At 52.2% G+C, this 23,101-nt stretch overlaps 1 protein-coding gene across 2 annotated transcripts in view; it reads left to right on the top strand.

Annotated features, from left to right (window-relative positions):
- Window positions 1-2,510: 2,510 nt before the first annotated feature.
- Window positions 2,511-23,101, top strand: part of POU2F3 (POU class 2 homeobox 3) — a 36,883-nt gene continuing 16,292 nt past the window's right edge. The window contains exons 1-4 of one of the 2 annotated variants that reach the window (XM_003212687.5): window positions 2,511-2,799; window positions 6,209-6,262; window positions 6,930-6,998; window positions 16,424-16,458. In XM_003212687.5, coding sequence (XP_003212735.4) covers window positions 2,511-2,799; window positions 6,209-6,262; window positions 6,930-6,998; window positions 16,424-16,458 — 447 coding nt within the window. The remainder of the gene's footprint in view (window positions 2,800-6,208; window positions 6,263-6,929; window positions 6,999-16,423; window positions 16,459-23,101) is intronic. The other variant, XM_085209318.1, reaches the window with a different exon arrangement.

The following is a 23,101-nucleotide window of genomic DNA, read 5'->3' as shown; positions in this document are numbered from 1 at the left end:
GTAATGGAGTTTTGGGGTTAGGGAGGCTGGGGTCTGCTCCTCTCCCCCTCGGGAGCATATAAGTGTGGGTCTGTGCCCAGCAGCCCTGGGGGAGGGATGGGTGTCCTTTTTTATCCATCCCTCTGCAGCAGAGGTGAAAGGAGGACGGCGTTTTGGGGCGGTTTGGAGCTCGTGCTGCTCGCAGGAGAAGCGTGGAGTGCTGATTCCCCCTAGCGTGGTGCAGGCGGAGGCAGAGCTTGTGCAACCTCAGTCCTTCTGCATTTGAGCCACCGAAGCATCTCCCAATGATTTCTAGGGAGGTTGGAGTTGTTTTTCCCCCGCTGACGTGCTCAGCATTACGTGGGCTTGGTCTCTGCTGCCTCGGTTCCTGCTGTCCTTCCTTCTGGGCTCAGATCCTGGCACAGAGGCAGCTCAAGCTGGCCGGGAGCTCTGATATAAATCCTCAATGCTATAGGAGAAGCTATGGGGGATTTTTGTAACATCTTTCCACAGCCCGTGCTTGCAGCCCCATCCCCAGGCAGTGCTGTCTGCAGAGCTCCCCTCCTTCGAGAGGGAGCACGAGTGGGCTGTGTGCAAGTGGTGAGGATGGGAGGCAGTGGGTCCTGATTGATGCTCACGGGGAGGAAAGAAAGGAATAGAAGTGCAGCTGATTTCTATCAGCAGCGTATCTGCGGGCATCCAGGAGAGATTGTCTGCACATGGAGTTAAAGCAAATCTGCCTTTGCCTGGGAAAGGTGTTCTTAGGGCTGCAGCTCTCCTCTCTTGTCTGTCTGTACGTCTCAGGGCGGCTTCAGGTCACTTAACCACGAGGTCACGTACTTTCCTGGCAGTGGTCTCCAGGTGAAGGGCTGCTGAGGAGAAAAACGCGATTTCTTTCCTTCTCGCTGTCCCACCGACCGCAAGATAAGAACCAGAAAAAAAGCAGAGCCTAGCAGCTGGGACCAGGAGAGGGCACTGCGGGGCCGCCTATGGCCGGGCCAGCATCCCGGGGTGTGCTGGGGGGTGCGCGGTGACAGCGGTGCGGGACACCCAGAGGATAGGGATGGGCTGCCTTGCTCTGGAGCAAGGGGAAAGCATCGGGGAGCAGAGGGAAAAAAAGAAAGAGCGTCACAGGAATGCGATTGAGTGCTTGAGATGGGGAAAAAGAGAGCGTTGGTGGCCCCCAGCCTTTAAGGAGCTTTTTCTCTGCACCCCTTCCAGCTGGCTGAGTGCCACCTCCAAACCCACGTCTGACGCAGTGCGGACACCTGATCGCATCAGGCTTCGACGTGGGGAAATCCCAGGTGTGGGGGTCACGATGATGACTCTCACAAGCAGCCCAGCAGTGCCCACGGGTCCAGCCGAGCTGGGGCTGTGCCACAGAGCTGTGGCAGAAGGCCAGGAGCAGAAGTCCTGCACAGTCTGCCTGTGTCACCTCCTGCTTCCTGGAGCAGCACTGAAAACAGCCCACAGCCATCTCCCTTCAGTCCCTCCATCCTGCAAACCTGGGACCCTCCTCTCTGCATTTCCTTTTCCATTTTTATTCTTGCTTTCCTCATCTTTTTTTTAATTTTGAAGCATATCCTTGAAGCTCGTGTATGAAGTGTCCCCTCATGCTCCAGCCCCACATTGGGATGAAGGTGAGGTTCTCCAACCCCATAGCTCCACACCGGGGTGGAGGTGAAGCCTGGAGAGCCTGCCCACCACCCACCCATTCCTTGGGAGAAACCTGTCTTTCCAGGGAGGGAGAACAGCATGTGGGAAAGCCAAGAGCCCTGGAACGTGCACGAGGCAGGGAGAGATGGATGTGTGATAGCTTGTACCTGGCAGCTCTGATGGATAAAGCCTGTTAACGCTTTCAGGAAGGGGCTGAGCAGGAGATTGGGAGGTTTGTACACCCCTAAGCAAGGCAGGAGGCATCGGGGCACCGCAGGGGGCAAACAGAGACAATAGGTTTAGAATCATTGAATGGTTTGAGCAGGTCAGGGGGATGCTGGTACTGTCATGGGACGGAGCGCAGGCCTGCCTGCAGCTAGGGGATTTTCTCCCTGGCTTCCCTGGAATCCTGGAGCCTGACGTGACACGGTGGGGAGGAGGCGGCCCCAGGCCCTGCTTCCCTCTCCTCGAGCCTCGTGGCGGGGAGCACAGCTTGGGAAGGGCTAGCTGTGTGTCATCCTGCCTTCAGCCACACCGGAGCACCGCTCCGTCCCACTGAGCTGAGCGCTTCACACGGATCCCCCGATGCTCAGCCCCATGCAAGTGGCCCAACCCAACCACCACCAAAGTGCTGCTTCCCCCTGACTGCCACCCAGCCCAGCGTCGTGCCTCGACCCCCTCGCGATGCCCGCAGCCTCCCCATAGCACGAGGCTACGCGGGGCAGCAGCCAGGCCTGCTCGCAGGTGCTGCGGGGCTCATCGAGGCGGCGCGGGCGGGCGGGCGATCCGCCTCCTTCCCACCCCACCCCACACCCTGGTAGCGCTGCAGGGACTCATCCATTCCCCGGTTACTAATATGCAAATGGTGCTTTTGCATGGGCCGGGCGCCAGGCTGCTGGGTGTCAGGGCACCCGAGGGAGCCGGAGGTGGGGCGAGGCGTGGCGTGGAGCCGCATGCTCACCTGGCCCTGCATGGCAACAGGCAATGGAGCTGTAGGTCCCGTCGGGAGCGGACCCGCGCCCGGTTCGAGAGGCAGCAGCGGGTGGCAGAGGAGGGAGGGCAAACTGGCAGCCCCTGGCAACCTGGGGCTGACGGCAGGAGGCTGGGCGCACCGCGGGTTTCCCCCCGCCAGCAGGATGGTGAACCTGGAGTCCGTGCACGCAGGTAAACGAACGCGGCAGGAAGGATCGGGCTGCAGGAAATGGGGTTGCTGCGATTCTTATGGCTTTTCCCCCTCCTCTACCTCCTCTTCTCTCCTCTCCTGTTGGAGTCAGCGATCGCAGCTGGCACACGGGGATGGATGCTGCCTTGGCCCTTTTTAGGGTGCACAGTGTGGACGTGCTGCTCGCACTGCTGGCACCAACGTGGGCTGCAGAGCAGAGCAGAGAGAAAGGCATTGGGGCAGCTGGAAACTGGGCAGGCAGTGCCTGAGCCCCGGGTCTGGTGTCATTGGGGTAAAGCTGGGAGCAGTGAGAGGGGTGAAGTCAGAGGGATGCAGGAAGGAGGTGTGAGTGAGAGGGAGGTGGGAGGTGGGCTGCAAGGAGAAAAGGGAATGATGAAGAGGGAAAAGGAGGGAGAAATGAATGAGCAGGGAGCTGCAAAAGGATGGGGTGACTCTTGATGGGATGGGGGAGGACAGAGAATGAATGAAGGGTGATACGCAGAAGGAGCAGGCGCTGCTCCCAGGGTTTTGACACAGCGGTGCAGCCTGGAAGCTCCACATCTCCAGGCAGCCCTCGCTGGTAACAGAGCAATGGGTGCCAAACACCTCAGTGCTGCCAGGAGCTCAGGCTCGCCCTGCACCTCGGGTTTGGCTGCTGCTCCCATCCTGAGGAGCCCCTGTGAAGAGCGGAGGGACCATCCTCAGGCACGTGGGGCTGTGAACTGGGTCCTGACAGCCTCCCCTGTGGGATGGGGCGCTGGGGGCAGGGGCCACGTGCAGCTGAGCTGGGAGCCTCCACACCACCGGGAGAGGCAGCGGGAGGCTGGCAGTGCAGCGGGGTCTGAGCACCTGCGCTGGGCCCGGTGTGCGGCATCTCCTGGGGCTGTGTCCCCCCCAGGCTCCTACCTGCCCAGCTGCTCAACTTGTGGGCGACTCTTTCTTCATGAAAAGATTCCCCACATTGATACCGTGCCCTCTGTCAGAGCCCGTAGCATCGCTCCCGGGTGGATTTGGCTGGGAGCTGCGTGGTGCAGGGTGCACGCTGAGCCTCCCTCCCCCAAATCGCCCACCGAGGGGCCCGAGCTTCCAGCAGTGGATTTACAGGGAGGGAGACAAAGCTGAGCCCGGCTGTTTGCACGTGGCAGAGCCCAGCGCAGGTAGGAGGGAGTTATTCCCATTGCTGCAAAGGGGGATCTGTGTGCCGAGCAGCTTGCGAGGCTGAAACCCACATTGCCCCCCCCCAGCAGGGTCTGCACAGCACTCCCCTGCAACAGAACCACCCCCTGCTCCTAACATCTGCACCTTCTCAGCTTCCTGCAGCCTCCGCAGAGCTCAGGCACGTAGAGCACAGCAAAACCCACCAGATCCCAGGTGCTGGACTCAACCAACTCAATTTCTCTCCACTACTTTCTTTTTTCCTCTTAAAGCCACTGGGCTGGTTTACGCTGGTGCCCATGTCAGAACAACTCCAAGGAATAAGGGCTTGGGAAAGCTTTATTTGCTGACACCATTTGTTTCGGCCAAAATAGAGATGCAGATATATCCCCAGAGAAGTGTCTGCACCGGTAGAGTTGCTTTGGTCTGGGTAAACAAAGCAGCCTGCCTCTTCTGCAGGTAGCTGAGCTCTGGCAGCACATTTTTAATATGGCCCAGGCCACAGCGGCGGCTCCTAATGGGGCTGTGGTTGGGAGTCAGGCAGTCCCACATTGCATTATTTTTCCCAGCCATGTCTGCACTCAGCTTGCTCTCCATCTATTGCAAAGCTGCATGGCAAGAGCCCGCATTTGCCCAGCCTCGATGTCTCACAGCCTGCTTTGTCTTAAGAAAAACCATCATACGTGGGGGCTCAGTGTCACTCTGCCCCTGGGTTGTAGTGAAGGACGTATAGTTCCCATCATCCTGGCTATGCTTACATCAGAAAGTCACCCTCTGCATCCCCAGTCCTTGTTCCCAAGGACCCCTCAGAGGATGCAGCACTGCTATCCATGTGTGTTCACCCATATCAGTAGACTTCCATCAAAAAACATTGCTTTTTTCCTCCTGGTTCTTTGTTGTTGTTTTCTTTTTTTCTTTTTTTTTTCTTCTGTTTTTGGGGGCTTTTTTGAGTGAGGAGTGGGGTTTATTTTTCCCCTCGCAACGCATCTAAGCTGTAATTACTTGTGTCAGGGTGACGAGGGGAAGTCGAGCCTTTGTGAAAACAAAACCCTTTTGCTTTCTGTATGAGAGCATCACAGGGCATCGCCTTATCTGCTGGCTGCAGCAGGAGGGAATTAAACTGATGGATGATACCTGATAAGCAATCAAGTGGCAGATGCCATTCCTCAGCCCCCCACGCCTCACATGATAACCACGGATGGGTGAAGGATGCTGCTGGCTGCAAACTGCTGGCCCTGACCCCGTGTGAAGGGGCTGGGGGTGCACACAGCGCATCACTTTGCTGCTTCCCTGCTTTGTGAAGTTGTATTCTTATTTTATTTGATGAGAACTTGGCTTCTCCTCCAGCTACCTCCTGGCAGCAGACAGAGCTGAGCGCTTTGTAGCCTGCCTAAGTCAGGGTCCCCTGGCAGCAGTACAAGACAAGATGTTTATAGCTGGAGATAATTGCTCTTCCTGCAGTAGAAATACTTAGAAGCCCCACTAAATGCTCGTGTCTTAATTGCAGAGGGATTACTTGAAAAGAAACATTTTTGCCTCTCCTTTTCCTCCCTTGCTCCTTCAGACAGTTTAAGGAGAGGAAGTTTCTGAAGTGCATGGCTGGCTCTGTGCTGCCCTGGTGCACAGCTTTACTGTTTTTTCTTCCAGCAGACTTTAGCTTAGGAAAGAATTTCAGACCTTAACCTAAAGGAAGGCCTAAACAAAGCAGAGAGTTTGCCGTTTGCACGCTGGAAGCTCCAATAGGAGGGAAATGAGAGAGAGGTGCTTGCTCTATTGTGAGCAATAGAGGGAAATCGGAATAAAAACACGCAGGCTGTTTTGGCCAGTTGGAAATAACACGAGGCATGCATAGGGAAGAGGAAAAGGGCTGCGTGATGCCTTTAAGAAGGCTTCCACCTGCCTTTGCTGTCCCAGCAAAACCACAGCAAACAGTGCTCCGCTTCCACGCTGTTGTTATTCCCTGATGCAAATTGTGTGACTGCTGGGGCTGGGATTGGCTGCAGGAGGCACATGCAAATCACTCCGTTGGGTCTTTATAAAAATTTATTATCTTTTTTCTTTTTCTTTTTTTCCCCCCCCCCTCAACTTGCCTGGAAAGAGTTAAAATTCCCATGCAAAGGGGAGAAGAGGGCGAGGGGGTGTCCATCTGAATTTGAATAGATATTCTTCCTTCTTTCTCTCTGTGTACTTTGCTTCTGTTAAGGAGGAGACGAGGGATCCCGTACAAAGTTGACTATTCCCACTCTTTCCTTTCAGCTGTCCCCGAAGGAGAACGTGGCCCCGGGTGTGGTGGCAGCCATCACTTCAAGGGTAAATGACGAATTTATTGGCGTTGAGGAGGATGGAGAGAGATGTGTTGGATGGTGCGGGCGGTGTTCTTCTGGGGGCAGTGAGCACGTGTTGGGTGAATAGGTTTGCAAGCAGATGTATTGAGAAGAGCAGAGTTTGGAAGGGGGTGAGGGAAGGAGCAACTTCCCTGAGAGCATCCTGCTCCGTGCGGTGCCAGTATGGCACCAAACCAACACCAGCTTGGCCACAATGTCCCAAAATGAAAGGATGGGACGTAGGGGAGGATGGAAGCTGGGAGGGATCCCCTTCTCCTCCAGGTGTGCGATGGAGGGCGGTGCCCCCAGCTGCTCTGGGAGGTCTTCATAAAGGAAGAGCCTGGGGGGGGTTGGAGGGCACAGTAGTGCCCCTTGCCCTCTGTGGGAAGGGGAATGGCATGAAGGATGAGAAGCACATCAGTGAGCGGAGAAGGGGGCTGCGAAGAGCAACAGGAGGGAAAGTGCATCCTCGGAGCTGATGAATATTCTAGTGGCTGTATGTTGAAGGAATCAGAAATTTGAAAGTCTGATGGTTTATTATAATTACACATTCATTTGTGCTGTTTAGTGGAAGCCACATGTGCCTGTTGCCTGGGACTGTGACCTGTTATTAAAATCAGTTGTGCCATCTTTTTTTTTTTTTTTTTTTTCAGAGATCAAGATGAGCAGCGATGCGGCGGATTCCACGGACACCCGGCATGAACCCGACCAAGTGGAGCCAGGTAAGGGGGTCCAGGACACGGGGGGCTGTTGGGCAGAGGGGCAGTGGGGTGCTGGAAGTTCCTGCCATGCTTTGCTCCACGCCTGTTGCTCTGCACCGTGCTCCCGCAGCCAGCTGGGAATTGATCAAAAATGCGCTCTGGGCGAGGATTGCACCCGTATCTTGATCAGCATGCAAGCTCCTCTGTCACAGCAGTGAATCAGTGCGTGGCTCTGCAATGTCCTCTGTGGTTTCAGCAAGGAAATGTGCTCCTCTATTGCTAAATGAATTATGCCACTGAAATAGTTTTGGGCCGCCCAGCTTAGCGCAAAGGTTGTATGCAGGGTCGATGCCAGGAATGTTTCCCCAGACACAGGGCCCAGGGACTGTGCTTTTTTTGGCCTCGTGTCTGTAGAAAAATGGGAGGGACTTGTGGAATACCCAAATCCAGCCAGGTTGTTCCAGCCAGCAGGGAACGCCGCTCATCTTGAAGCGTGATGGGGTTTCTCATCCCGCTCCCACCTGATGCTCAGGCTGCTCTGTGGCTAGAAGCCCCCGATTCCCTTAAAAACGTAAAACTGAAGAGCAGAGTGATCCTGAGAATGGAACAGCACTGAGTTATTCTAGCCCACCTACCGCTTCTTGCACTGCCATGAGGTGTGAGATGCACTGGAAAATCAATACTGTGTTTTCCAGCATCACTTCTGCCTGCAGTGGGCTTTGAGGGCAGGATTCGAGGACAGAACTTCACAAAGGCTTACGGTCAGGTTCCCTTTCAGGCCAATAAACAGCAATAAGACAAGCATTAAGCACCCGCTGGTTACGGTTACAACAAACAAAGATTACTAGAAACAGAAAGGCTCATTTGTAGAGGTAGAAATAAACACCATTTAAAGCCAAAACTCATAGGCAACGTATGAGAGTTGTTGCTCTTTGGAGAGCACAAAGCTTGGGGTGGGAAGATGCGTAACAACAGATTAAAGCTTCACAGGGAATGATTTTATTGCTTCCCTTTTGCTTTTGTCAATTGAGAGGGAAAGGAAAAACAGGAGATGTTGGTGAAAGCTGGAGAAGCCCAGGCATGTTCTAATGGGACTGAAAGTGCCCCTTTATTTACGCTGTGCGTTGAGGTCTCAGCACTCTGAAGTTATTTGACGCAATCTAAGGCTGAGATACAATCTGGTTCTATTCATGTCTATGAACTCTGGTTGACTTTGGTCAGGTCAGCTCATGGCTTCCAGCCGACCCCACGCTGGTTTTTGGAGATGGATATTTCCCAGCCTGGCAACAAATACAGCCTCGGCTGCTCGAGATCTTCCAAATCAGTGTTGGCTGTTGGCTGTAACTGGGCACTGAATGGGGAACGAGAAATGGACTGGCACATATTGCTGATGGGCAGCATGGTTGAATGGTGGTGAGAAGAAGGCTGAGTTAGGCCGGAGCTGGGTTTTGTCGTGGCTGGATGCTATCGGGAGAGCCGCTGCTGGTGGCACTGGTGTTCAATAGAGGAGAAGCCAGCACCAAAGCTGTTGGGATAAAACACAATTTTGGTGTAAGCTTCCCAGAAAGCCAATAGCATCTCTTCTGAGGGGAGATGGAGAGTGCTGAGCAGTGCTCCAGGAGCCTTCCCGTCAGGCAGGGATATCAGAATGGATAATCCTCCTCCATTTACCACAGACCAACCCTTCCCTGTGGACTGATCAGGCTTTTCTCTCGTGGGAGAGAATGCTGGTGGATCCTTTGGGGTCCCACAGCACCCACCCCCAACTGAGCTCCCATGGGGCTGCTGCCCCTGTGCTGCACCAGATCTCCCCGCTGCCTTTGTTTGCTTTTTCCCCTTTCCAACAATCGTCGTTTACCGACAACAGAGCGCTTTGTACTGAGCTTCCCTGAACTGCTGTATTTCCCCTGATGTGCAGCATGAGAGGAATACTTACCGCAGCACCTCGCCGTTTGGGGTTTTGTTTACCAGCTTCATGTGGGAAAGTCCATTCTGATTACTTACTAATTAATTGAAGGCCTGTTTCCTAACGAACCGGACCGCTGCACAGCTTTCCAGGAATCTTGCTCCCTCCATAGAAGGCAGTAGTTACCAAACGACCAATATTATTGCTTCCAAAGAATGGAAATCTTTCTAGGTGCGGATTCACAAAGGCCTTTCATCACATAAAGACGTAGACTGGCTCCAAGAGGAATTTTAAATAATAATAATAATAAAAGAAATCTGGAGGGAGCCGGGTGCCAAAATGCTTTTGTAAACCAAGCCCTTGATCTGAAACTGATGCCTGCAGATCTGATGGGAAGTGTCGGTAGCAGAAGTATCATCTCATCCTTTCATATCTCCGCCAGTTCCAGGCTTGGAGGGAGGAAAGGGTAATCTGGGGCATTGTTTTACTTTGAAAGCATTTAAAAAGATTGTGGGGCTTTTCCCTTTTTGAGAAACTTTCAGCATATTTTTTTTTTCCTTTTTCATAAGAGGTCGGGAAAGCTCGGCTTTGATTCTTCTTTTATTTATTTCTCCACGCTGATTTCATATGAAACACTTGGAAGCTTTTAATGAGACGCTCTCCAAAAGCTCACACTTGCTCGAGCTGCTTCCCCTCGTAGTTGTAGCGAAATTCCACTGCATAAGAAAAAGACAAAACCTCTGGAATATCACCCACCCAGCCCTCCTATGCCTTCCTTCTGCCTTTCCCATCATGATACATGTGTGAGCTGCAGGGGTTGTTCCTTTACGGGTCTTTTGGGGCTGCGTGGGGCCATACAGCCCTATAGAGCCCAGTTGTCCTCGCAGGGCCCTCCTCGCCCTGTATGATGCTGGTAAGGCTCCGTGCACCAGGGTGCTGCTGGGCTCCATGGGGGGTAATGACAAGCGCTTGGCTCCGAGCTCTTTTCATCTTTTTAAACTGATGAAAGCCATGCCAGCAAGTTCTGGGTTGGTTTTTTTTATGGGAACTGTGGGGGCTTGGCACTGCCGAGTGTCGCCCCTGGTCTTCAAGCCGAGAGGCAGAGATCTCCCCCTTCTTGTGGTTTATCTAAGCCCTCTGTATCTGATGCAACAAAATGCTGAGGTGGGACTTGCCTCCGTCTGTCTGTTTGTTTGTGTCAGACACTTGTTCCCCGTTTATCTGCTTGATCAAAACAGGTTACACCAAGCAAAGCTACTTCCCTTTGATTTCATCTGTTGAGGCTATGAGGGGGAAGCCAAAGCCTTAACAAAAGGGCGATAGGGAAGCTCTTCAAACACAACCATCGGTAACCGAATAGCTGCAGGCGCTCCGAACATCTTCCCTCCCCACCCTGCAATGTGGGGAACTGGACAGCCTGCCAGCAGCCTGGGGCGGGTGTGATGGGCATCCCAGTGCATGGGGAGGGAGCTGGGATGTGCAGCGTGGGGCAGACCTGCAGCCTTGGTGGCAGTGGATGGAGCTTTGCGTGGCTGGGATCTGGGAGCAGCCAGGTTTGGGATTGTGGCTCCAGACAGGTGGGCTTTTGGCTGGCTCTGATGGCAATAGCATCGTGGTTGTGTCACCCTCGCAGCCTGCGTAGCATCTCTGATTGTGTTAGGAAGCAGATATTGCTCTCACTGAAGAACTTTTCCTTTGAACCCTAAGAAAATGAAGGCTGTGAGGAACTATGGTGCATCTGCTCCTATGGTGTTGCAGAGGGGAGGCCCTTTGGATGTCACTCTTCTCAACTGCACAGCTTGTAGCAGTGGGAGGATGGCAGCAAGAGGTGACACTGCCTTCATCCAACAGCCCCCTGAGCCAGGCAGGCCAGAGCAGCACAGAGCTGGCCACCAAAACTCTCCACCCAAGCAAAAAAAGCCCATAAGTACCCTATGTCCTGACATCGCCATCTGTGCATTTTGCATCAAATCTGCAACGTGGAAAATCAGAGCCCTTGTCTCCATCTCTCTGCCACACGCTCCCTGTACAAATGTAATCAGTCCATCTGTGCTCCTCAGCTCCGAAGCACGGATCCTCATCTTGTCTCCCACCTTGGTGCCAGGATGTGAGCTCCTGGCTGCAGCTCTCCCTGCGATGCAGGGTCACAGAGTTTGTCATATTCCCGTGGTCGGTCTCTGGGTTTTCTGGGGAGGGTTTCTTTCAAACTTTATGGCTTATGCCCCATAGGATACAGAGGCTTTCACCTCCACATCAGCTTCTAACTCAGGCAGAACACATGCCCAAGAGCCGTTGGAGTGAGATGGGTGCTCTGGTTTTGCACTGCTCACCAACACAGCTCATAAGGGATGCCCGGGCTGAGCCCATTTCTTTCCTTTGCTCTTATCTCTTTGGATGGGGCTGGAGCCTTTTGAGGAAACCTGGCCTTCCTGGCCCCACACCTCGTCCTTGGCTGCACCTCTCCCAGGGGCAGCTCTCCCTGGTGAAACTTCCCTCAAAGCCTCCGGGATCTCTCTTGTCTCTTCCCCCTGCAGCTACCAACAGCCCCAGGACAAGTCCCAAAGAAGTAAGAGCAGCAGCAGCAGCAGGGCTGGAAAACAGCTGGTTGCTATGGCAATGGGGCTTGCTCAGGATTTGCATAGGGCTGGTGATTTTCATAGCACAGCCACATTTAAGGCGAGCAGGAGAAATTTCCATATTCCCAGCTCCAAGTCAGTTGGGGCGTGGGGGAGGCCAGGAGGGGGATATTTGAAATTCAAATGAAGGTGATTAGGGTTTGAGGTTGGGTTATTTTATTTTTTTTTCTTAAACATCCCATTATGGAAGAGGATAAAAAAGGATGGGGAGGGGAAGGGGAACAAAAGGCTGGTTTGACTTGAATTAGAGGGGCAAAGGAAGAGCTGGTCTGATCTGCCTCTTGCCTCTGGCCCAAGAGAAGAGACGTGCCCTCTCCCAACACCTGCAGGTGAAATGTTTTCCGTGGGAACAACTGCTGCCCTCGGGTTTCCTTCGGGAAGCTGCCCCAGTCTCCCACACTCGCCGTCCCGCACTCCCCCCGTGCCCTGACCCACACGAGGGTACAGCAGTGGCACCAAGGGTGGGAGCTCTTGGAGGAATGGCATTGGTGTGATCCGGGGGTTTGCACATGAATTAAACACTCGAGTGAAAGCTTCCTCTGCAGACTTTGAGTCAGCGCAGATTCACTTTCCTTGCTAAGCAGCCTTGGCTCTCCCACAGAGGTGCTGCAGTGCCCCGGTTGGGTCTGTTTGTGTTGCTAGAGCAAACAGCTAATAGGGAAACTACAGCCCTGCTTGGCTGCCTTGCAAACTTCCCATCCTGTTCACACTTTCCCTTTCTACCCTTAAGAAGCACTGCTGGAGTTAGTTAGCCTTGGGAACAGCGAGCATCTCAGCAAGGGTAAAGGAATAGAGCTGGGTCTGCTCAGCTGCTGCTTCTGCTCCTCATCACCAGCAGGCACAGGTGGGGGCGGTCAGGGTGATGGCACTGAGATGTGAAAAAGTGATTGCAGCCAGGCCCTTACTGTTGGGTCTGTAGAAGTGGCTGCTGGGGATGGTGGAGAGATCCACGAGGTGGTGGCTGAGCATCCAAAGGGAATTGAGCTGCTGAGGATGCTGAATTTCTTTGTGATTTCATAGAGCCATGCTGTGCTCAGTGCAGGTGAGAGGTTTTCTCTGCATACAGTGTGTGGCTCAAGTATTGTCCGTAGCCATGTTTAATGTCACCATTTCTTAACCTGCTCTTGGGCGATGCTTTAATTTCACGTGTTGTTCAGGCTGAGAGATCTGACACTTCAGTCCACGTGAGCAAGTTAATTCCTCACCTTCAAGAAAATGTATCTTGGAAGGTGCCCTGCACCCAGCCTGCTTTGTCGGTCCCTGCGCTTTATCAGCTGCAATGCTAAAATACTTGAGGATAGGAGAGAGAGATCTTAATTTTAGCTATTCAGTACTCTGACCTGCTCACCCCATAAAGCCAGTGATGGGAATAGGCAGCTCTGGAGGTGATTCATCCCTATGTCCCGGGGTGAGGTGAGCTGCCCTCTGGAAGCCCTGGCTTCCTCTCCGTGGCTGTAGAGGCAGCCTAGAGCGATTGGCTCCTAATTAGATGCTGCAATTTAGACATCTGAGCCCCTGCCCACTGTCTCCCTGGCACTGTTCCCCCACTGTCATTCAGCTGTTCTGAATTTCCCTCCCAAATGCATGGGGCAGAAAACTGATTCCCTGTGGGAATTCCCCAACACCTGCTACAGGTTGAAATCGCTCTCTAATTCCCCCATCCCTCCCAGGATCAAACAGCGAGGTGAACTAAGCATGGAGCTGGGTGGGAAGGAGAACGAAGTCGGAATTGGAGGTGGCAACCTGGCTGTGTCATCAGGTGGCTGTCAGTCCCGCAGGTGACATCTGCATGTTTTTGCTTTGTGAAGGGGAAGACGTGCTGCAATCTTGATTTTTTTATTTTTTACTTTTTTGGTTTCTCCCCTTGTGGAGCTTTCATCCTCGAGTTCTGGGCAGGCTGGGCAGCTCACAGTGGGAATCGAGTCGGATGGGATGGAGTGTGGATGATGGGTGTTCTCAACACACAGAGCCTCCCAGACTGGGGGGGAAGCAACTTCTTTGCTGCTCCCATCCCCAGAGAAACCTCCCCAGGCAAACTCGCACCAGATCTGATGCCAGTGCTATGCAAAACAGCTGCCAGGTGAAGCGAGGAGAGCCGCGCGGTCCCTGTCTGCCGCGCTGCGGGGCTTATCGCTGCCTCTTCCCTTCCATCCAGGACACCCATGGGAGCCTCGTGGATGGGGAAGCTCCTAGGAAACGTAACGTGTGGAGCTCAGAGTTCGCTTTAAATCCCAGGGTTTCTGTGGTTGGGTGCAATTCCGGGTGCGGAGGGCTGCATTGAGCCTTTGGGATCCCACCGTGCCTGGCTGTGCTGTTGGCTGTCGTGGAGATCCACCAAAACGAGTGGAGTTTCTGGCAGTTTGCAGCAGTTGGGAATCTGCTGCTACTTACACCTTTCTTTCTTTTTATCACCTGGAGCTAGGAAAGATTAAATCTCAAGCGCAGATCCTCATTGTTTGAACAGTTAGTTCCTTTGAGGAGAGAAATAAGAGCTTCAGCGTGGATCCTGGTGCTGGTAGGAGCTGGGAGCAGTCTGCTTTTAAAATGGTAGTAGGAAAGTCACTGAGTTAGCTGGAAGAAGAGCTGTTATCCCCATTACACCCCAACCTTGGCTTGCAGCTGAGATCATGTTAATTTCACTTGACACACAAGCTTTTACCGAAATAGAAAACCATGAGATCTGTTTGCAAATAAATCAGAGAGCAAACACTCACGGATCCTGCTGAAAAGTGGCAGAGATTTGTGTATCCAGCTCCCATTTACATAACTGCTGGGAGCAGAAATCACCTCGCCCCATTTTAAATACCTCACTCTCGGACATCTAAGGCTGAACCAGTTGCCCCTGGGTCTCTTTGTAGTCCATAAAGAGAAACTGTCATCTCCAGAGGGCCGTTCATCTCTGGTTGAGATAGGACTGTGAGATAGGGTGGGGGAATGGCCTCTGGAGGTGCTTGGTGCTCCTTGTTGTCTACAGAGACAGCCTGGGGCAGTGGCTCAGTCTTGGATGCCCAAGCTGCAAACAGGCTCGTGTGGATCTCTGTGCATACCTCCAGCATGTTCCACCATCACCAAAAAAAAAAAAAAAAGACAGACTTCATGTGAGGTGGGATGGTGCTATGTACGGTCCTGTAGGGCAAAAAGCAGAAGTCTGATGGAGGGAAAAGCACGAGATGGGAAGCTTGGAAGAAGAGGAGGAGGGGATGTGCTGAGGAGCTTGGGCCTGAGTGCTTTGAAGCGCTGTGTGTTTTGGCAGAGCCTTGTTTGGAGAGCTTGGCTCGTGCTGTAGTGATGCAGCACGGAGCTGCTGCCCGCTTCCAAGAGCTGGGGTGTGCGGGGTGACTCAGAGCCCTCATCACTGGGACCCAGGGATTTCCCTCAAGGACTTTGAATCTTGCCTCATCAACATGCTGCATTTGAACGTGAGCGAAAGTCTTGCATCCAAGAAACCAGAAGATTACCTTTTCCTTCCTGTTCTATTTTAGCAACTGGGAACTTTATTTCCTTCTCTCCTTCTTGCCCTTTTTCCCTTCAGCTACTGCCATTAGATTGCATCAACCCCCTCCTCCCCCCGAGTTTCAAAGGTAGAAGCAGCAGGCCTTGAAGATCCTCCCGCAGCCCTGCTCAGGTGTGTGGATGCTGATTGCAATCATTTATTAATGCTATCAGCATTCCCATCGCTTATCCGTGCAGTCGTTGGCGCTCGGAGCTGGAGCTCAATGAATGAACCAATTCCTGGGGTGGAGCAGCGGGGAGAGGTGGCCATGGCCAGAGCAGGGAATTGCATGGAAAAGTGAGATGGAAAGAGAGAAAGCTTTGAAAAGCTGCTCTGGAAGAAGCCTGGAAGGAGGATGGGCTCTAACGCAGCAGAAATGCAGACAGGCTGGTGGGAAAGGTGTAGACGTGGAGTGGGCACACCACCTCCTGAGGATCTCAAAGAGCTCTGCTCGTTGACCAGGGAATATCATGCATGGTGTGAGCTGAAGAACTGTTTGTTGGGTTAGGGGAGAGGCTTCAAAGCAAGCAGTGAGCTGGGTGTGTGCTCAGCCCTGAGCTGCGTCCCAGCTCCATGCAGGAGATGTGAACTCTTGAACAACGCGATGTGTTGGAGCTTGATCAGATCATAGGGCACAGGCTGTGCTTCGTGGGGAACGTTATACTGGGGGGAAAAAAACAACACGGGAGCAGGAGGCGGCCCCCCAGGGGCTTCTGCTGGTGGGATATGAACAATTTAGGGCTATTTATCATGAGCTCAGTTGGGCTGGAAGAGAATGGGTTGGGGAATGGCTTGCAAAGAGAAGGAAAGGGGTTTCTTGGGGTTGCCTTTGCAATGAAGGAGGCTTCGTGGAATCCCTTAAAGCATTCATCTCTGCAGTGTGTAGCCTTTCCTCTGTGATGTTCCTGATGAATTTGGCAGGTGTGATGGGGGGGGGGGGAGAATGTTTATCATCAAAGGGGAATGAGTGAGGGCCTGTGCGGTACCTTCAGGCTGAAACCTGTCTGATTTTCCCCCTGTGCCTGCCAATCTCTCCTGGAATCAAGGAGACGCCTCTTGAGCACAACCCCACGGCACCCTCTGTTCCTTCAGATATCCCGCAATTACCTGGTGCCACACGGGTTCCTGAAGATCCCTGGTTTGCAGCCCTGGCCACCTGCTTGCTGGCCTCTCCCACAGCTGGATCTCTGTGTACAGTGCTGGGTTTCCCTGGGCATGTGTTACATCCTCCAGCTCTTCTCTGCTGGAGCCCTGTGCTCCCACTGTTGCCTTCACACCGCCTCCACCTCTCTCTCCTCTCCTTGCTTCTGCTGAGCCAGCAGCGTATCTTTGGTTATGGAAAGCTTAGCTAGATGCTGACTGCCATTAATACTGAGATATTTTTTTTTTCTCTCTGTTTGTTTCATTGTAGGAAGTGAACAGAATGGGCTGGACTTTAACAGGCAGGTAAGACACTCCTTGGATTCTCCTGCTTTCTTGGATTGATGTTTGTTTGTTGCTCATCTCGTTGAGTCCCAGGCAGCTCCTGCAAGGAGATAAAACTGTGAGGCCGTGAGCTACTGCTAAACAAACCACAGAAGTCCTTCCCAATTCCCCTTGTGGGACACAATGGCAGATAAAACGTTGGGTTTCCAGGCTTCCCCATTTCATAGAAATTCAGTTAATTATAGAGTTTCTTTAAATCACGCTTTGCTTGAGGCTTTCTCTGGCTTTTTAATTATTTCTATTGTCATTTAGAAACAAAAGGGACCACAGTTACACCAGCAAATGAGCAAACCCCACCACAAAGCTCTGTGCTTTTTGCACTACGTGCAACACTGGCACTGGAAGCACTGTGGTATGCAAGTCTGGGAGCACAGGGCTGACTCACAGGAGTATCAGCAAGGGCTGGAGATGAGGTGGTTTGAGGTCTTGGAGTGCCTAGGTCAAGACCAGGCCTGCCTACAACGGCAGATTTCTCTTTGCTAGGTGGTGGGGATAAGGGACACCAGAGGCACGCATGTCCTTCTGACAGCAGGCAGCATGTGAGGGTCTGCAGGGATGCTGCCTTTGCTGTGTGATGTTATCCTCCAGCTCCATGCAGCCAAAACAGCCCCTGTCTCATGGAATGCCTGCAGATTTTCAGCCCTGGGTTTGAGAAATCCCCAAACCTCAATGTAGAATGGCAAAGGGAAGCAGGTGGCAGCTCTGTGCAGAGCGTAGGTCTTGAATCTGCACAGAAACGTGAGTATGTGCTGCAAGTCTCAAGCTAAAGACTCCTATGGCCACCCATGGAGCTGGGCTCAGACCTAGAAAATAAAAAAAGGCAGTCTGGAGAGCAAAGCCACCAACCAACCTGCTGCAGGGCCTGGAGCTGGCTAGGGAGCTGTAGCAAGAAACAGCTGCATGGGCAGCCACGAGCACCTGATGTTGGCATTCCTCACAACACAGCAGCCTGCCTGCTTCCAGCTTCACCTTCCCCGAGTCCAAGGGCTGCAATCTTTGCATGCTTCCTGCTGGCAGCAGTTGGGCAGCTGGTGCTGCCCCATCGCTTTCCTGCCCTCCCACCTTCCCTCGGTGGCTCTGGTCTGGCAAATGTCAGCGAGCTGCTGTTTGTTTGGTTAGTTTGGCATCTCCGGCGTTGGGTGGGTCGTAGCTTCCTATCAAAAGGTGTCTTAACACGTTCAGCCATCTTCCAGGTTTTTGGAAAACCCAGCAGAAAACAAAAAGTCTTGTGTCTCCAGCTCTGCGGATTGCAGAGCCCAAAGCACAGGCTTTTTGCACGCCAAGAGAAGAATCCAATCTGCTTCTGACAGGCGATAAAAGAAAATTCCCTCCAGACAGAAATAAGCTATGAAAGCACGAGATCGTTGCAAACTTCTCCTATGGCAACACCACAAAGGTGTTACAACTGGATCCTGGGTTGAGGTTAATCGAGGAAATGCTATTGACTGCAGTGAGGGAGAGCTGTATTACAGCTGCCAGTGATTGGGCACGTTATTGTTAAGCTCCTGATCCCCTGCATGCTGCTGAATGAAGGCTGCTGGTCGAGGCGTGGGGCCAGCCCCAAAGTCAGTAGGATTATGGTGAGCCTATGGGTGGACACGGGCCCTGCAGGCAGTGTGGCTCTCTGTCTCCCTCTCTTGGCTCTCCCAAGGCCACGCGTAGGGCTGAGCTGCTCTTCTCATTGCCATTATCTCAAATGAGCCCAAACATAAGCTCACGTTTTGGGTTGACCTCAGCTATTGGCGAATTTATCTTTAATTCAGCAAGCAGATGTCGAGCGATGAGAAAAAGGAAGAGGGGAGATATGGAAATATCAAAGTGCTCTCATGTAAAACCAGATGCCGAGCTCGTTCATTAGTTGGTGGGTTTTTTAATTTTGGTTTGGGGTTTGGGTTGGTTTGGGGTTCTTTTTTTTTTTCCCTTTGTTAACCTGCAATTCAAGTTTTCAAGCTGAAGCCAGAGAAGTATGGTTTGAAACCCAACTCCAAGCCGAACGCGAGAGTTCTTTGACTTTATTTGGAGTGTTGGGCGCTAATCGCTTTGAAGATCATAAATCTCACATCGTTTAAGCCTCTCCCCCAGCCTTTGTAGATGGCCTACATTTCAGGTCTGCTTCCCTCCCCTGTTGTGCTCCAGGCAGGAGGAGAAGGGTGGAGTGACCTGGTTAGACCCCTTCTTGCCTCCCAGTTCCTTGCTGGGACGGCTCTCACCCTGCAGATGGGGAGGAGGGAAACTCTTGTGGAGTTTGAGGTTTTCTTGCAGTTTGTGGGTCAGCCCTGTGCTTTATGAGAAAGCTGCTTTCTGCTCCCTCAACCTATTTGGCAGCCGTCCCTTCCCCCCCTCCCCTCTTCAACCTCTCCTCCCACCTGGATGCAACAGTAATTTGTATGTGAATGAGAGGGGAAAGGGCGTGTATGGAAAAAAGCAGCATCTTCTGCCTTGCCTATCTGGTTTGGCTTTTTTATTTAGAGAGTCTAATGCTGGTTGTTTCCTGTTTATATCAAGGGAAATGCAAAGAGAGAGTAATAAACTTTCACCTTCAGTGCTGGCAACCTGGGGAGGGACATCTGCTTCTTGATGGTTTGGGATCGTGGCCAGAACGTGTTGGGGTGAGAAGTAAGGAAATCTGCAAGGGTGGCTTCAGCAAAATGGCACTGAGTCCAGAGCTCTGTCTGGATGCATTGCAGCAGAGATTTTCCTGCTGCTGTGCAGCGATCCTCACCACGAGGGGAGACCTTGTTTGTATCATTTCCTCTTTAGTACACGCAACTTTCACCCTGTAGGTGAAAGTTTGTTTTCATAAACAGCTCTGAAGAGAGCTGTTCTGGAGAGCGGGTAATTTGCTCTTTGTCTGGAGTTAATCTCTGAAATAATATTGGCTTTGGAGTACTTGTAGAGCTGAGGGTGATGGTTTTGGGTGATAGCAGGTGCTGTGTGTGCCATGTGCACGCAGCAAACCCATAGTTAGCAGGGGAAGATACAGATCCAGGGTCGGTGACTTCTTTTCCACCAGCAGTGTGATGGGTGGCATCGTGTTGCTCGTTGCAATGCAGCTCTGAGTGCCAGGGCAGAACGAGGGCTCCTTGTAGAGATGCTCTCAATCATTGCCCTGCTCTCCAACGCTGGGACAGAATTCATATTCTGTAAGGTTACGGATTACTGAGGCAGGGAAGGCTTAGCAGGATCTCTGTGTGCTCTGTATCCAAATATGCCATGCAGTTTCGTTCCAGCGAGAGGCTTACCCTTGCAGACAGGCTGTCATTTGTTTAATGGTAATGATGGGTTGGGAATTTGTACCAATATAAAGGTGATGCTGCCGTGAGACCTGACCATATTTCAGACAGACGAGCAGCTGATCGTGTGCCCAAGTAGCCTGGGGCTCTGCATAGCCTGAATTTTCTTGCTGGTTCTTTAGTCCTATTACATTATATTCTTTGCTTTATGCCCATTAGAGGTGTAACATGGATACACCCCTTTCCTATGGATCTCGTAGAAATAGGATTTTGAGAAGTAGGCAGCTGGAAAATGTGTTAGTGAGGCAGGAGTGATCTTGAGAACATGGGGAGCATCTGGGGTTAAATCAGAGAACAAGGGATGAGACTGAAGGGGTCTGGTGTTTATGTGCATTTCAGTCAGCATTGAACTCCCAGGTCAGGTCATCTGCTGAGCCATTCTGACTGTCCCTAATGAGTGTGAGGGACACACTCATACCTCTCTCTCCCAGTGCTCAATCAGCACCAAGCCACTTAGCTGCTTAACATTCCCAGCTGCTAGGACTCAGGTTGACTTCTTGGCCAGTTGAATGCATCCGCCAGAATAGTCAAAAAAAAAAAGCCAGAGTTTTCTGAAAAAGTCTTCCAAAATCAGGTGAAGGATTCCACATGCTACAATGCCAGCCCTCTGCCAGCGGTGCCACATGGGGACCTCCTTCCTTAACCCCATCTTCCTGCCCTGTCCCCATCTGATGGGGCCATTGACTGGAGGAATTCTATTCTTTGATTTACAGCTGTTCTGAGGGAGGAGCCCGATTTTCACAGCTGATGTCCCGTAGGCACACGATGTGAGAAAAGCAAGCAGGCAAGCTGCATCAGAGATCAGAAATCACAGGTGGCCCTTTGCAGCACCATTAATAACACCCTGACCTTGTTAGGTCCTTTCCACCCACACGTCTGAAGGCGCTTTGCTAATGAATGGAGCATCCCGGTGCCTCCAGAAGGCAGGGAGGTGTTCAGCCCCGTCTTGCAGGCAGGCACTGACTGCCCGGCTTTTCCCAAAGGTGCTGTGATTGCAGCTGAAATCAGCGGGTGCTTCAGAGGAGAGTTGCCTGTGGACATCGAGGCGTATTGTAATCCAGGGACTCGCTCCCTGGCTGAGCCGGGATACGGACTCCCATTCTCTGATTCATAGTCTTGTGCTCAACCACAGACAAGTTCTTCCTCCCCTCCATCCTTTTGAAGGTGGAAAGAAGGGCTCAACTCGCTTGGTACTTTGTTATTAATATCTGGGATGCAAAACTCCCTGCAGATTTAATTTTGCTCAATCAGGGCTTCCCTCCCCCCGGCGATCTCTCTCATAGTTTTTCATTCCACTTTGTGTTCCCACCTCCCCCTAATCTCATGTGTTCCCTAGATGTCATTTCTGTTCCTGCTTGGCTCTCCCTGTGGGTAGTTCGGGTTTCAGTCTGCCCTCCAGATTTCCATCCCCGTCCTGTTTTGCCCTCCTCTCGAGGGGAGGTTCCCATCCTGCTTCCTTCTTCCCTCTGGGGATCAATTCAGATTTCACTCTCTCTTCTTCTCCGCATCGCCCCGGGGTCTCAGCCCAAGTCTTGCAGCTGCTTTTCATCTCTTGAGCCTCCTCTAGCTGGAAATGGGCCCGGCTGTCCATATCTGCCTCGACTGACACTGGATCTAAGCGGAGCACCACCTTGGCCTTTCCCTTTTGAAGTTCCCTTGCTCCGTCCCAGGGATAGACTGATTGCATAAATTTGTATGTGTGCTGGTTCTTCATTGAAATGCAGCCCTTTGGGAAAGCGTCAGAGAAAGCCCTGGCTGGAGGGAAAGTCCTCTGTTTCTAAATATGGCACTGCTTTGCTTAGGACAGAGATGTAGAGGAACCTCTTCTGCAGGCTAGTTTTGTTTTGGCACCTCAGAGGCCCTCAGATGAGATTGCTGGGAACCAACTCCAAAACACGCTGCTGACTCTCTGGGGAAGTTTATAGGGGGAGTGATGGAAATAGGAGGAAGGATTTGGGTTTGTTGGGTTTTTATGTATTCATTATTATTATTATTATTTTTCTCGAGGGCTGGATTGAAATCACTGGTTAGCCACTCACTGTTGGGAACAAAACAGCATTGCTTCTGAGTTGCTGGGCTGTGCCAGGCTCTAAGGTCTGGTTGCAGTCCATTCACAAACTCATACAGGTCCCTCTCTGACCTGTATTTATAACGTATTTCCTACACTTGTGGTCTTGGCCCAATGGAAATGCATCTCATGCTGTTGTCCCAAAGCTGTCATATAGATCATGAATGGACAGGCTGGTCTTCTCTTTGTGCAAGTTCTCTGTTCCAGTTGTGCCTCTTTCACCTTTGGTCAGTGTTTTCTGAGCTTGCAGGGGATAAGCTCTGTTTTCATGCACTGAAGAGACATAATGATCCCTTCCATAATAGAAACTGAGCTCAAGGCGTAGTTGTCACCATCAAGGCAATATTCAGGTTGCCCGGCACCTTTTTAAGCATGGATATGACTCTTCTGCCTGCTAGAGAATGGCTCATTGGTAATAAAGAGAAGACTCCAAATTCTTGAAGGCCTTTCATCTGGTGAGCTCCAAGAATTCAATCAAAGCCTGCACCACCCAGCAAGGGTGGGGCCCTGCACCCATTTTTCAGAAGGGCAAGTCATAGCATTAAAAAGGTGAAGGCGATGGGGTTTCAAGCAAGGCCTCTAATTTTGGCAGCCTGACATCAGAGCACACTTTCTCCCATCCCGGAGGTGATGTGCTCACGCTCCATGTGAAATCAGTGGGTCGGACTGATGGAGCTCAGCCCCTCGGGGGGCAGACGTGGGGTTCTCCCTGTAGCACACCCAACACGTGGAAGTCACCCAGAGCTCTCTACCCTCTGTTCCCTCCCTGCTTTTCATATCCCTGCTTGTAGCAGAGGGTTGGAACTAGATGATCTTAAAGGTCCCTTCCAACCCAAACCACTCTACGATTCCACTCAAAATGAAAAAGATGTGTTGCTGTCCAGCAATGTTGACCTTTCTTGCTCTCCCTTTTTAAATTATATTCCCTGTGTGCCTTTGATTCCGTTCCTTTCCTTGTGTTCTAGTTCCCTGGGGCCAGTGGGTGCCAAAACTCCCCTCCCCCAGTCAGAGGGACTTGCAGAGCTGGGATGGAGTCATGGGAGCCAACTGATTCCAAGTGAATTCCTTACCAATGTGGGATGTGGTGGGAAGCACTGTGCCACCGAGGGACCCTCTCCAAGCATGGCACTGCTGGGGTGTGACAGATCCAGTCACTGCCTCCCTGCAGTCCCAGGTATTGGGATGGTTTCTAACTGGTTGGCAGCCAGAGGGCATGAAGAACACAGAACGAGCACAGCCTGCT

This window comes from Meleagris gallopavo, chromosome 26 (genome assembly GCF_905368555.1).
Source record: "Meleagris gallopavo chromosome 26, MGAL_WU_HG_1.1, whole genome shotgun sequence".
Classification (NCBI taxonomy): domain Eukaryota; kingdom Metazoa; phylum Chordata; class Aves; order Galliformes; family Phasianidae; genus Meleagris; species Meleagris gallopavo.
Note: the sequence above shows the minus strand (reverse complement) of the source record. Positions and strands in the feature narration are given on the sequence as shown.